Genomic DNA, 14,369 nt, shown 5'->3' on the forward strand with positions numbered 1-14,369 from the left:
AGAGTTTATATACATTTTGGGAGTTGAATTGACAACACAGGTGTTGTCTGTTTGGCAATATTTATTGACGACAAAAACGTTTTATATTGGTGAGAATAAATCACATAGAGAAACACCCACGCACACACCGTTTCATCTAGCAGCATATGTCTGTTCTGATGTATTTAATTGAAGAGCTAAATTAGCTAGTGTTTACTACATTTTCAGAAATCCTGGATCCAACTATTTTTTTTGAAATAGCTCTTTTATATTTAAACATAGAAATTTTATGTTGAATAAAATGACTAAGAGTCCACAAGTAACAACTGTATAACGCAAATGTATTTGAAGTACAAAACAAATCAATCAACACACTTAAACGTGCTTTGAACCATTAGTTCTTTCCACCCGAACAGTTTTAGATGTCTATAAGAACTACATCGCGCTCTTCTCAATAAAGCAGTGGAAATATACGACCTGTAGTTTAGTCCCAACACAGCACAGAAATGCTGACCTTGAAAGTTAAAGTGTGGCAAATTTTTTCGTCAACGGAAAATAGTCATAATCTGCAGTTTTTTATGCAACTTTCAACGAGTAGATAAGTAAAACTCCCATCCAATTAAGGTTAGGACAATATTTTTCCAGAAACTTTAAGTTGAAAACTCAAAAAGTTTATTTACTAACTCACTTAGGTGAAGATTTGAATAGTTGAAATTTGTTAAAGCAGCACAAAATGAAATGATATTTTCAAAATAGGCGAAGTTCGATCAATCAAAATAGTTCAGGTGATGTTTAATAAACAGACTAACGCTGGGTATGAGACTGACTGACACGGTTTAAAGTCACATCCGTGCTTTTCGTGTGGTTTGAAGGCCAGTGAAGGGACAGCTTAAAACTTTTTCCTCTGCTTTTAATCTTATCCACGATCTTGTCGATGAAGTTAGAGTAGAGTATGGGGTTGAGGGCGCTGTTGATTGGGAGAAGAACGATGGCAGCAACTGCGTATGAGATGTTGTCAATCTTAACTCCGCTAAAGTTGACGAACACCATGACTGAAAGAGGAATCCAGCAACAGAAATCGGTGACGATCAGTCGAATTATTTTGCGTTGTACACCTAAAAAACAACCATGGCATAAAATAGATTAGGAAGAAGTGGGAAGCGATTGTGCCAATGCTAAAACCTGAATTATCACAAAAAAGTGGAAATCAACATGAATTTTTACTTTTAGAACATTTCTAATGTCTGTTATGTACAGATGACGGTGATTGTATAGTCACCACAAAGTGGAAGTCTTTGCTTGGCCGTCGTCTTATAGTCACACCAGCTGCACTGATGAGACCTTTTAGGTCGAAACAGTGGCCATCTGTCTGCAGCTTATACACAATTCATATTATTGGCCCCACATTGCTTATCATATGATTATTGTGACACGGGGCCTGACGGCACTATTGGTTGAGCTTTGCTTGGTCATAGTGTTTCCACCTTGTTTTCTCCGTGTTGGTTGCACCTAGTTTGGTGCCCAACGGGTGACGGTGATTGTATAGTCACCACAAAGTGGTAGTCTTTGCTTGGCCGTTTGGTCAGCAAAGTCGTTTTATAGTCACACCAGCTGCACTGATGAGACCTTTTAGGTCGAAACAGTGGCCATCTGTCTGCAGCTTATACACAATGTTATGTACAGGTTTGGAAACAAGATATGCTGTCCGACTTAGCATTAAGGAAAAAAACACAATTTGTCGCTGACAATCTTTACCTTTTCTCTGCTTGATCGCTGCCGCGCTTTCGCGAGCGTTGATTTTCTTTCTGTAACTTGTTTTTGCCACTATGACGACATAGACCACAGCGACGTAGACGAAAGCAAGGAAATTGAAGATAGAAATCACCATTGAATATTGCCACGATCTGACGTCAGTCGTCACGAAAATATTTGGAAGACACACACTGCTTGCGCTGTAATACCTGAAACACAACAAGTATATTGCGGTGAAACATCATGTTTTGTTAAGGATCCAAAATGAAACAAACGAGGCAAAAACTGCTCATAAAATAATCTCGGTTATTTAATTTGGTTCCAAAGGATGGAAAAATTTTCATCCCATTTCCCACAAATATTCATTCTTGACATGTTTTGCAATTAATCACGTGACCGACCCGAAATATCGCTCAATCGTGAGCACAGAAGACGTTCCCGGTAAATTCCCCGAAACGAAACTCTCCAGTTCATTCCATGACGTCATCTGTTGCACCTGATCAACCTGGGCAGATGTCATATTGAAGAAAGTCGGATGATAGGAGAGTAATTCTTCGACGAATCGCTTCCCCGCAGTGAAATTAACGACGACTTTTGAGAAGTAGGGACTGGAACGGATCAGAGCATTCTCAACAAACTTTTCATGTACCGGAGAGAAGAGAGGCAGAATCGCGAGAAGAAGGGAAATAATCCAACACAGCAGGATCAGCATCACGACAGTTTTTGTTTTGGGTTTTCTGGTTGTAAGAAATGGCTGCAAATAACAATAACATTGCAGTATCAGCATCAAATACCATTCATGTCGAAAAGACTCTGATGCATTTTTATGTGCGCACGAACATATTCGACTGGAATTGTTAGATTAAGAGATGAACTAAATAGATTTCCGTAACTTACTTTTAAAACTGAAAACAATCGCGTTGAGGTCAAAAGCAACATTGTCATCACCGACGTTTCGCTTGAAAGCACGACCAACACACCCATGACGACACAAGATTGACTTGTGAGCCACGATAGAGATTGAGAGCAATAACTTCCACTATATACAGCTCCCGCTATCCCAAGCATTAACAAGTAGATCGCCATAAGGAGATCTGCCACAGCTAGATTCAACACCAGCATGTGATTGGTGCGCAATGATGCGCTAACCCCCACCCCGCTGTAGATCTTTCTCAGCTTACGGGATTCACCAAAGATCACAACCTGGATTACAAACGATCTTTATACAAATATGCCCACATTAACTTGAATTGTCCAATACAATTGCATGCATATTTCGATGAAACGCTGTGACTTTAAATCAGGGGTCGCCAAACTACGTCAGGAGGTCTAGATCCGGCCCCCCAGTTTACCCCCCAAAAGAAAAAAAAGTGTTTACACGTCACTGTCAGATAAATAAGCGTTTTATTTTCTAAATCACTGAATGTTAGGCGCTTCTGTTATCACTCTATTGTACGAACGTTTCCCTAAAAGATGATTTATTTATCTGCGTTTAAACTTGCTCATTAACTGCTTCCTACATAGAAATATAAAACTTATGCCACCATAATATCCAACACTTACCGCGTTGCCAACAAAGGCGAGAACAGCCATAATCCAGACAATAGCTCGTAACACCGGGTTGGCGATCAGTTCATACTTGGACGAGAGAACGTTCTGTCGCATCGGATTATTCTGTGACGGGCATTCGTCACTCCAGTCCGAACAATCTTGAACACCGTCTAAAAACTACGACAAAGATTACGCGTTGAGTCATTAAAACTATGTATAGAGATGCTGTCGATGCATTGTCGAAAACGCATTGGCAAACTGGTATTCAACAGCAGGACAAAACGGACCGGCTTTTCGTTGTATGCTGAAAGGTTTTTATTACATTTTTGTAAATGGTAGCGTCAAGTCATGCGCATTTCATACCCTTTCTTTACAACAAACCGAGCAATTTTATTTTCATCTTATTTTCAAGCTTACCGGCGTAAGGTAAACGTGCCAGGCCTGCTCAGTGTTAGTTACAAATTGCAACACTTACTTCGGATGCGGGAACAAACAGAGGTTGTGCGGATTCACAATAAAACCTCCCATCTCCCGTGCATCCGACCTCATCTTCTGCATTGTCACAGTTTATGTTGAAATCACAAATGTCCTTCTTCGATATCGAGACCTGTGTCCAAATATCTCTGTTGTTTAAGTTGGAACACACAAACACACAAATACACAAACACACAAACACACAAACACACAAACACACAAACACACAAACACACAAACACACAAACACACAAACACACAAACACAAACACACAAACACACAAACACACAAACACCCACGCACACAAATACACAAACACACAAATACACAAACACACAAACACACAAACACACAAACACACAAACACACAAACACACAAACACACAAACACCCACGCACACACAAACACACAAATACACAAACACACAAACACACAAACACACAAACACACAAACACACAAACACACAAACACACAAACACACAAACACACAAACACACAAATACACAAACACACAAACACACAAACACACAAACACGCAAACACACAAACACACAAACACACAAACACACAAACACACAAACACACAAACACACAAACACACAAACACCCACGCACACACAAACCTTTGTGTTTCCGGCAGCTGAACAGTAGAACCTTGTGTCAGAACACCGACTTCTATCTTCATCTGACCCGTCGTCACAATCTATTCTTCCGTCACAAACCTGATTGTTGTCGATACTGACCAGGATTCCGCTCCTGCAAACGAATCTGTCGCACTTTGACTCGTCACCTCGATTTGCAGAGCAGTAGATAATTCCGTCACAATAGCGCGGATTGTCGGTTGCAATAGTTGTGTTTTGGATGCTAGTTGTGCCATCCCGGTTTTGGATCTACAAATAGGAAGTGGTTGAAATTTAGTTCCAAGAATGTTTTCCAACCGTCCAAGCAATATTCAATTCAGATATTATACGATTGTGAAGAACTAAGAAGTTGTCGGGTGTTAACTGCTCTATGGTTTCCAAACAACGAGCTCGATGGTAATTTTCGGCATTTCGCGAGTTATTTCTTTTTGTCGACTTTTCCAAATAAAGAACCACATTAATAACAAGAACACGCGATTCATCCAAAAACCAAAAGAAAAGAATTCACGAAGGACAAAAGGTAGTCACCATGGTAACAACAACAAAGCGAAACTCACGGGGATCGAACAGAGATAGTAGTTTATCGTGTTGGGGAAAGCAGCGCGGAAAGTGCAACCGAAACTTGTGGCGTTGCCGCATTGTGACGCACACTCGTCGTCAGGGTAACCCGGTGATACTTGCCAGACAGCGTTGTTTTCAAGATGGCATTCCTCGATTCCGTTGCACAGAATTCCCTCGGTCGAAGCGCAGTTGTGACGAGATTTGAAACACCTGGGTTAAATAAGACTAACAACATATCCCCATTTACCTGCTGTAAACTTTATTACGAGACATTTTCCTGTTATTCACAACTATGTCCACACGCCTACATTCGCTATAATGAATTAAGAATAGTTGCGGAAACCCCGCTACTACCAACGTATTTTACAGCAGTTATATGGCCATTATTGTTTGTCTCAAAGGTTTACAAAATGGAAAGTTACGTTCCTAGGTTGGATTAATTGAGTTGACTTGTTTCAGTTATATATCGTGGTAATTCAAGAAAATATTGGAAGCGAAACGTGGGCGTATTGAATTAAACCGAAAGAAGGAATAAATCGTGTATTTTCACCTGCACAATTCATCCTTGTTAGACTCTCTGCCTTTATCGCATGGCAATGTTCCCCTGCAGTAAGAGAACCTGAGGTAAAAGAGAAAATTTTCGAGAACTCATTCCCTTTAATCGGTGAGATCATTTATGACGTGTTTAATGACGTAATAGTGTTTCTGACTGCCACAAAAACAAGAGTTACTCTCGGAATTACTCATATTTCTGGAAACAAAAAGGCCGACCCATATTACACATCATTTGATGGAACTAATGTTGGGTAAGCTTGAATATTAGAGCATGTGTACCTATTCTAAAACATGAGTGAACCTTTTTGTTTCAGAGAAGACACAATATTTTACGAAATTTTTTTACCCGAGTTAAAACCTTATTTGATTGTAATTTGTAATAAAATGAACGACACACAGCTCCTTTGCTTACTTTTCATCCAATTGGTCAGAGCAATCACTGCTTCCGTCACACACCATAGAACGACCCATGCACCTTCTGGTTACGTTGCAGTATATTTCTCCCACTGCGCATGCGCTTGAGTTTCTTTGGGGGAATGGAGTGTTTATTAGTAACAAAGTAAAAAAGCAATAATGTTCCAACTTCTTCAGTTCACTGGAAACATATTGTTCTATTGGGAGCTGCAGACAGGGTGCACACGCTCTGTTTCGACCTGTGAGTGTACACCCTGTCTACAGCTCTTAATTATTTTGGCTTTTTTCCACATTTATTGTTCTATCGTTTCTCAGTTTTGTCGCAAGCACTCAAGGATTGAGGAATTAGGTGTTTCTTTTTGTGAAACAACTTTCAATACACAAAAATTAGAATTCAAACGCAGAATATTGGGGGTTCAAGTCTCGGTGAAAGCTATGGATAATATCACGTCTTATATCTCACTTGTGATTGGTTCGAGTTTGCACGTGATCGCATACGTCAGCAGTTCGTCTTTCGCACAAGCACTCATCCGATAAATCCGAGCAGTCGATTGTTCCGTCACAAACCTTTCGACGCGGAACAACCATCGCTCCATCGAGGCACCGAAAACACTTTTTCTCGTCGAATGTTTCGTCGCTCGACAACAAACTAGCAACAAAATTATTTACAATATTTCATGCTGGTGGAGAATGATAGGATGCGGGTTCGATCCCCGCTACTATCACCAGTCCTGGGCATTACATACGTACTAAACATACAATGTATGCCCGGGCATGGAATAAAACCTAGCTAGATTGTTTGTTATTCGATTATCAGTATTCCTGGGTTAGCTTGTTTTTTGTAGAAAGGTTCATAATTATTAGTTTTATAGAGCCAATAACCAGCTGCTCTGATGAGACCTTATAGTTCGAAACAGTGGCCACCTGTATGCAGCTTACACTATTCCTAAAGTGTATACCTGGAATTGTTAAGTGAGTTAAAGCAGAGATCAAGTCCATCGTCGCAATCCTTCACATTGTCCCATAACAGCTGCTGGGGAAGACGGCAAAATTTCCCGTTTCTCACACATTTGAACCCGGCACCGTTTTCCCATTCATCGTCTTCAGGGCATCCGTTGCACGAATCACCATCACATAAAGTTGCACGTGGAACGCACGTGTTGCTGTTCTGACATTTATAATGACCCGGACAACTGACGTCACAAGGTGTCAAACCTCGACACGTGACCGTTCCATTGCAAATGTAGTCTCGGTGCAGCAGACACGCAAAGGGTGACGTCAAAGGAGTGCAGCTGCGCGAAAAAATCACCAGCTAAGTTTGCAAGTTGTAAAGTGTGTGGGTGATTGTTATAATTGGAAAATACTACTTCACCGGGTCACAAAGTTTTTTCCAAACTTGATCTATATATAAGCCTGCGTAACACAGAAATCTGGGCGATTTTTAATGATTAGGCGGAACAGGGAAACCACTTGTTATTTTTAGTTAAATATTTGAGTTGAAATACTACACGAAATCGTGGCTTTAATTTTCGCACAGATTTCTGCGTTACGTAGGCTTAAATGTGGATCAAGTTTGGCGAAACCTTTGTGACTTACGTTTTAATTAACATTAACGTTTTAAGTTTTTGGTGACGACGAGTTAATTATTTGTTTATTATCCATGAAGACGCCACCGTCGTGCGCAAAGTTATTGTTTTTGCTTGGAGAAAATCGTATAAAATTGGGAGGAGATCTTATAAATCATTGACTCCGACCTAATTTGTGAAGGGTCGATTTCAGTCGCTCTTGAAGCATAAAGTTCGTCACTTCCGTCGCATTGGTTAGTTCCGTCGCAGAATTGTATTGTGGGAATTTGTGTTCCGTTATTGCAGCGGAAATCTGAAAGAGTTTTGTTTGGAATAAGTTGTGGTTGTAAAACAAGTTTGGGATTTAGACCCTGAGCTCAAATAACGGCACATGCATTGTTTATGACTTAATGCAACAACATTTTAATCACACAACTGTTATTTCATTTGATTCGTTTCGCAGCCGCTGTGTCGTTTTCTACATTTCAGCAAAGAAGAAAAATGCTTCGAAACTTTGGATCTGACGCCGGACAACAGAATATAAATAATGGATAACTCCGTTTTCCGGGAAGACAAACATTCAGACAAGTGAAACAATCGAAAAACAAAACAACTCATGTTTTGAATTTGCATTTCACTTGGCAAATTATCAACAATTTTCGGTGACGTCATATTGGCGACACCGGAAACACGATTTTTAAGTTCTGATAAAATATATGTCATACTCTTACGAGGTTGCTGGCTTGCAACGTCCTCGAATGCCATCGCGAAGAGAATCGTGACGAAAACAATTTCCATTGTTAACAGAAAGTTTATCAAGTATTGAAGCTGCGAAAAAATAAATTTCAACTAATAGTAAATATATACAAGTCCATGTTTTCACCTTCATAATTTATATTGTAGCTATTTCGAATTACTTAAAAGTAAATAAAAAATTAAAATAAAACTGGTCTGTAAAGCCAACAGCTCAACAAGACGTTTATGAGACATTTAAAGCCACATAGGTTGTTGGTAACGTTGCATAATAACTGAATTTAGTCTTTGTCCACTGTTCGCAACTCGACTAAAGAGGTCTTCATTCACTAATCTAGCGGTTTTTGCCGCAGCCAAGAGTCGTTGCAAGGAAATGCTTTTCCACTAAAATACGACATCAACTCATTTTCCAATTTCCTTGCCCATCACGGAAGAAACAAACCTATTACCATAAAAACCAACAGCTTGGTGCCAATCCGGTCATTTGGTCTCAAACCTCTCATACGATAGCTTCTGATAAACTGACTCAACACCTCTACTACCAACACTGAATTTCTCCACTTGATATCACAAATCGGTGAAGCATGACGCGGCGTCTTTTTTCGCCTATTCATGCGAAGATGACGTCAGTGTCCAGACGTCAATAGTCGGAAAAGATGGTGAGTTGTACGCATACAACAGTGAGTCATGTCCTTAACCTCTATTTCAAATTGAGGATTTAGCAAAGAAAAAATGTTCCGCCTGAATAAACTTCACAATTCCGTCACAAACTGCATAAAACAACTTGATTTCTGTCCACCTAACGTTTCATCATCACACTTACTGTACTTGCTCTGGAAACGATACGACTGCATCATACGTTTGTATGCGTCATATTACAACGAGGTATCGCTTCTGGTATGACTGAAAACTTTGACTATGAGTTCAGCTACTTGCTATCACAGGAACTCAAGGTTTGAGAGTGATGTTTCCCTTTGATGACACCCTGAATGTTCACACAAATTTCCCGCGTGCTAACTTCACTGTAAACTTAACTTTACACCTCGCGCCCATTCGTCTAGTATTTGTCCAACGGAAACGTTAAAACCAATATAAACGTTCAAACCGGTCCAATGGTGAAGTCTGCAGCTAATAACCTATCAACATCTTTCCAGTACAATCTTGTCGTAAACGCTTGTTTTGTCCAAAATAACCAAATGCAAAAATGAGTGGTAATGGTTCTGCAACACCGCATATATATATGAGTGCGATGCCGCAGGCCACAAACGTAATCATATCTAACTTCACCGAACCGGGACAAGTGCTTTAACCTTACACCTATCCGCTTCATATACTACTTGTGCAAGGATATTGGCCTCAGTTCACCAAAACCTTGCATCAGGTTTTAATCAATCAAACGCAATTTCTGCGTCGATCGCAATGCGGACGTCAGTGAACCCTAATGAGCGGGAAACGACTTTTCGATTTTGCTTCACATCCATCCTCACTCACGACTGATAAAGGACAACGTGATTTTGCCACAAAGAACAAACACCAATATAAGGTCGGTCATTTTGAATTAAACTAATTGTGTCAAATTTGTTGTGACGAACTGGTTACGTGATCATTACGCTGACGGCATAAAATCGAATCAGCTTAGCTGAGCAATAAACCATTGGGTGACTTGAGACTCTGATCCTCTTTGGCATGATTCGAACTTTGTTACTTTTTGCACCGATTCGGTCAAACCAAAGAAACAGCCGCAAACGTTTACATCACTGTGTGTGTGGTAGATTTTGTGTGTAGTGAAGTGGTGTGCGTTGGTCACTGTTATATTCGAACAGAAGTTTGTCGGTCAAACCGAAGTCAGACTGCTTCAGAGCGTAGCGGAAGGAAGAGATACATCAAGTGTTAATGCAGAAAAATTACGAATATTTGCGAATCACATAGGGTCTGATGACCTTTTCCGAATATCAACAAACCGTTATAACAAACACATTTAATGAAAATCTTTACATACGTTTCGTGCTTTAACTTATTATTTACGACGACAAGTCAAATACAACCTAAATGGATTACACTCTTATACATTGTTTACAGTAAAGCAGTAAATGGAATATTTGTGAGCTATAGCGAAAGACATTCGAACAAAACAATTGGCCAATCGCGCAAAAATACATTGATCTTGTTGTGGACGTCGTTTAGTTGTTTTTCTCCTCGTGTGGACGTCTCGTATTTACGCCAATTGCCTCGCATGATTGATTTGTAACGAGCGCAATTATGGTATCAGAATATGTTGCATTGTTCACGAAAAACAGCGGGAATAACTAACTCTCAGCTTGGCAGTTTAGATTAACAGGATATTCAAAATAGATGATGGGCAAAAGTTAAAATGAATCTCCTGTCGAATTGTTTCCTGCTGGGCCATGCCAAGCCACGCAGTAACACTTACAGCATATGTTATGTGGGCGTTCAACCAAGAATATGTTTGTAAATTACGCCTTTAACAAAACAAATAACTACAACAGCGACGAACGTAAATTTGTACGATTTCCAGTAATAACCTTGTTTTTGCCATTTCTCGGAAGTGATTATCGACACCGTATTGTTATAGCCACATGTGGCGACATATAGTGAGTAAATACAATAAAACCGAGCCTGCTGAGCTTAAAGCGCTGAAAGGTGAAGCGTAAAACCACACAAGCTTATGTTTGAACAAAAATTTGACCCAGTTATCCGTCGAACGAGACAGCGGGACAGTTTATTCCTCGCAAATGCAAAGCTTGAACCTGACATAAAGAAGCTTATGTGGAGAACTAGGGTTACAATGGAGGGACCAGCACAAAGACTATAATTTTTTTTCTGACTTTGTCGTAACCAACTTTTATCGTTTGAGTTATCATATTTCGGACAATATCTATCTAACAGCGATGTCAAAACTTTGTTCGTTGTCTGCCGAGGTTGAAATGTACATTGCCAACCACACAGATGTCCATGGAAACTGCAGCATGTGCGACAACATTCAACTATCTTATCATTGCATCGAAAGCATGGAAATACCGGTTCTGGTTATGTTAGTGCTCTGCGTATACTTGATGGCATCCGTCACGCTGTACGAGGTAAGAAACTGGAGCAGAAGCGAATGGAGTTTCAACGGCAAACTTTACTTGTTTCCCATTTACATCGGAACTGTGTTTGCGGCGTTGGTGTTTACAAGTACGCGAGGCCACCTGCCTTCCACTGTATGCGGTATTCACAATGCTGCCGTCTTCTTTTCCTACGTCGTATCAACTATGGCCGTCCACACGGTTCTATGGACGAGACAGAGGCGATTCTACCAGGATCCTCTGTTCCACGAAAGTCAAAGCAAAACTTCAAAGTTCGTCAGCAAATACGTCATCGTCGGTTTTTACGTAAACGTTGTGACTGCCGGGATTTTGCTTAATACGAGACTTTGCTACGTCAACTACAAGAACTATTGCATTGTGCCATTGTCTCGATGCTACAGGATCATAGCCCCGGTGTGGGTGAGCTCTATAAGTCTCATCTACAGGGTGATATTGCTTTACCTGACAGTTCGTCCTTTGGTACACGGGCAGCAAATAAACCGCAAACAGTGCTGTGGAAATTTTGACACGCCCGGTGAGCGCGACGTGCGCAACACGATATTGAGACTTTCGCTTTGTATTTTTGTCGCTTTCCTGGCGACGTTGCTTTGCAGCGGTGCGTTGCATTTCATATCGAGTGAAGGTTTTTGTGCGGGTTGGGATATTTTGTGCGTTCTCTCGCTGTGGATCATCAACCTCGCAACTGTTTGTTCGTATGCCGACGGCTTGCAAAGGGTGAATCCCCTTATCGGTATCAGAACAAACTACGGATCTCAATATTCAAGTTCCCTCGAGTTACCTCGTTGATTTCTATTCAGGAACATAAACCACGGTTGCGTTAATATTTAGGTCAATGCAATATATCCTTTATAGCTGATATTATACAATCATTGTCAATGCACAAACAATCAAAACGTTTGCAAATGAATTCTACATCATCTGTACGGGCTACAATACTTTCTCCCGATGCTTTCTATTTGTTATCTTTATCGATATTATATTCCCTACTTTATACCGGGTGAGATTTTGGTTCTAATAAATCAGTACAAGGTTTACTGTTTCATTTCTTCCAACATTCTTCGTATTTTATGCAGAAATTTACAATCTTACGGTCACGGCGGCCACAATGCAAGTCAATATGACGTACACTGTGGCGGCCGTGACCCTAAGATTTTGATAAAATAATCCACTTCCCAATCAGGTTTATTCAGCTTTGAGCGAACCTGCACGTTTAACTTCTTATTCTGCGCACAAGGCATGGGCGTCTGCATGATCTACGTCATAATAGGTCGCGACGTGCTCATTGCGGTGAGGTAAATTATCCCGAACGTTACACTCTCTACTGGTACGGACCACAAAGTGTGAATGAAGATTTCTATGCATTCAAGTGCGCGGACTCTACACATATTGTCAAGGTTGTAGCTTCGGGGGACATTCCAACTGTGTGGCAACTTGGATAAAACAGTGTCAGAAAAACGATATTCCTATAACATGCAGATAACACTGTCCGTGAGGCAAATAAAGCCACTTCATTAATGTTTGGAAACACTGTCGTAAGCTGACAAAGTCTATCCTGAAATAGGACAGATCGAATAATCCAACTGCTGTTTAAACCATAAAACCTTCCTGGATGAATCAACTTTCTCGATTTCTAATCATTGAAAAACTTGGTCTGAGTTCAGATTTGTTCGACTGTCCTTGATGTACTTCGTCATTTATTGTTGCGTTGATGGGTCCAATAACACATTTCATGAAAAAATGTTTGACTGTTAAGCCCCATTTTCTGGTGGGGTCAACTGTGACCCATTGGGCTCTGGAGGATACACAATGAAAAAAAAAACTTTCTAATTTTGTTGAAACTAGAGTAGCTTTGCATTTCTTTAGTAGAACAAGTAACAACCTGAAAGAAATCGATGTAATATTTTACTATGTTTGGTCAAAAAACTAATTTTTAGACCCCCACTACGTTTGGTTTTCTTGTTTCGCGGGTTCATATGCGCAGAAAACTTTGTTTTTCAGTATTTGAAGCTAAACAACACCTTATTTATGTCCGTGTTGATGCTGCACAAGTTGTAACAGAGATATTTGACAACTTTTGCTGGTCAATGATTATTTATACCAATAAACTTTGACAAAACCTACACAAATATCTATATTACCATGCATAAAATAAAAAACTGACCCGATATCGAGATAATAGATGATGCACGTATTATTTCTAGTATCATGTGATGCTGATATGTAATAATATTCATTGAAAAGCTTAAAAACACGATTCATAAAAATTCATCGTACTTGTCACCAATGCCCTATGTCCCACATGCGACCCCATGAAATTATAAGGTGTGCCATTTCTTAAAAATACGTGCTACGAGTACCTAACTTTTTTATTGATGCTAGACAAGGCCTTAGTATTACCAACTTTATGAGCAAATTGTTTACAACTTGAATGGTATTTTTTTACATATTTAGATGTATCTTATCAAGCACTTTTGCGTTTCCATCCGGTGATTTTTTTGACCACATCGGGATTTGAACCCAGGACATCCTGGGCACGAATCCTGGTCAGGTTTTCTTCTTGATAAATGGGTCGGGCGCTTGACCAATGCTGTCAATCAAAATATTGCTATAGCGTCATCTACCGGCTTTTAAATTTTATGTAGATCAGAGCAAATAGGGGACTCTGGGCTTTGTAGGTAAAAAAAAATTTGAAAAAGCAGAAACCTTTCTTGTATGGGTCTTTAAAGTCATGGGGTCACTGATGACCCCAGAATCTCTAAAGGGTTAAGCGCCACCTATACTTGTATTGTTCTATTTACATGTTGTTATCATGTTTCACGTGGGTTTGTTTTATATTTTTAACGAAATGCAAGTCCTGTTTGTATGTTTCTTGCCATGTTATATTACCCAGGATGGGAACACGAACACTAAAGTGTACACAACTCATGTATTCCATTGTCTCAGATTGAACACAATACTGGGAGTAATTTCTTTGGTCTGTATGGCCATAAAAATAAAATTGTATATGCAGGGAG

General features: G+C 39.9%; 1 protein-coding gene across 2 annotated transcripts; it reads right to left on the reverse strand.

The window, feature by feature from the left end:
• Nucleotides 1–303: 303 nt before the first annotated feature.
• LOC145902287 (uncharacterized) lies at nucleotides 304–8,319 on the reverse strand. Of its 2 annotated transcripts, none has more exons than XM_082990209.1 (14): nucleotides 8,227–8,319; nucleotides 7,685–7,808; nucleotides 6,890–7,222; nucleotides 6,394–6,579; nucleotides 5,929–6,042; nucleotides 5,512–5,580; nucleotides 4,958–5,171; nucleotides 4,383–4,649; nucleotides 3,758–3,889; nucleotides 3,295–3,459; nucleotides 2,629–2,934; nucleotides 2,133–2,485; nucleotides 1,735–1,940; nucleotides 304–1,094 (listed from the first exon to the last, which is right to left on the reverse strand). In XM_082990209.1, exons 1-14 carry the CDS (start codon nucleotides 8,291–8,293, stop codon nucleotides 784–786), a joined length of 2,847 nt encoding a protein of 948 aa, XP_082846335.1. In that variant the 5' UTR covers nucleotides 8,294–8,319; the 3' UTR covers nucleotides 304–783. The 2 variants fall into 2 exon arrangements, with proteins under 2 accessions (XP_082846335.1, XP_082846333.1); XM_082990207.1 differs by having other exon boundaries at nucleotides 8,221–8,306.
• Between the last annotated feature and the right edge of the window lie 6,050 nt (nucleotides 8,320–14,369).

This window comes from Ascidia mentula, chromosome 5, assembly GCF_947561715.1.
Source record: "Ascidia mentula chromosome 5, kaAscMent1.1, whole genome shotgun sequence".
Taxonomy (NCBI): Eukaryota; Metazoa; Chordata; class Ascidiacea; order Phlebobranchia; family Ascidiidae; genus Ascidia; species Ascidia mentula.

Coding starts and splice junctions, on each gene's coding strand:
- LOC145902287 (XM_082990207.1), bottom strand. CDS start 8,293: ATGGAAATTGTTTTCGTCACGATTCTCTTCGCGATGGCATTCGAGGAC. Junction 6,580..6,889: donor AACTCACTTAACAATTCCAG/GTATACACTTTA, acceptor TTTTGTTGCTAG/TTTGTTGTCGAGCGACGAAA. Junction 5,172..5,511: donor AACAAGGATGAATTGTGCAG/GTGAAAATACAC, acceptor TATTTAACCCAG/GTGTTTCAAATCTCGTCACA.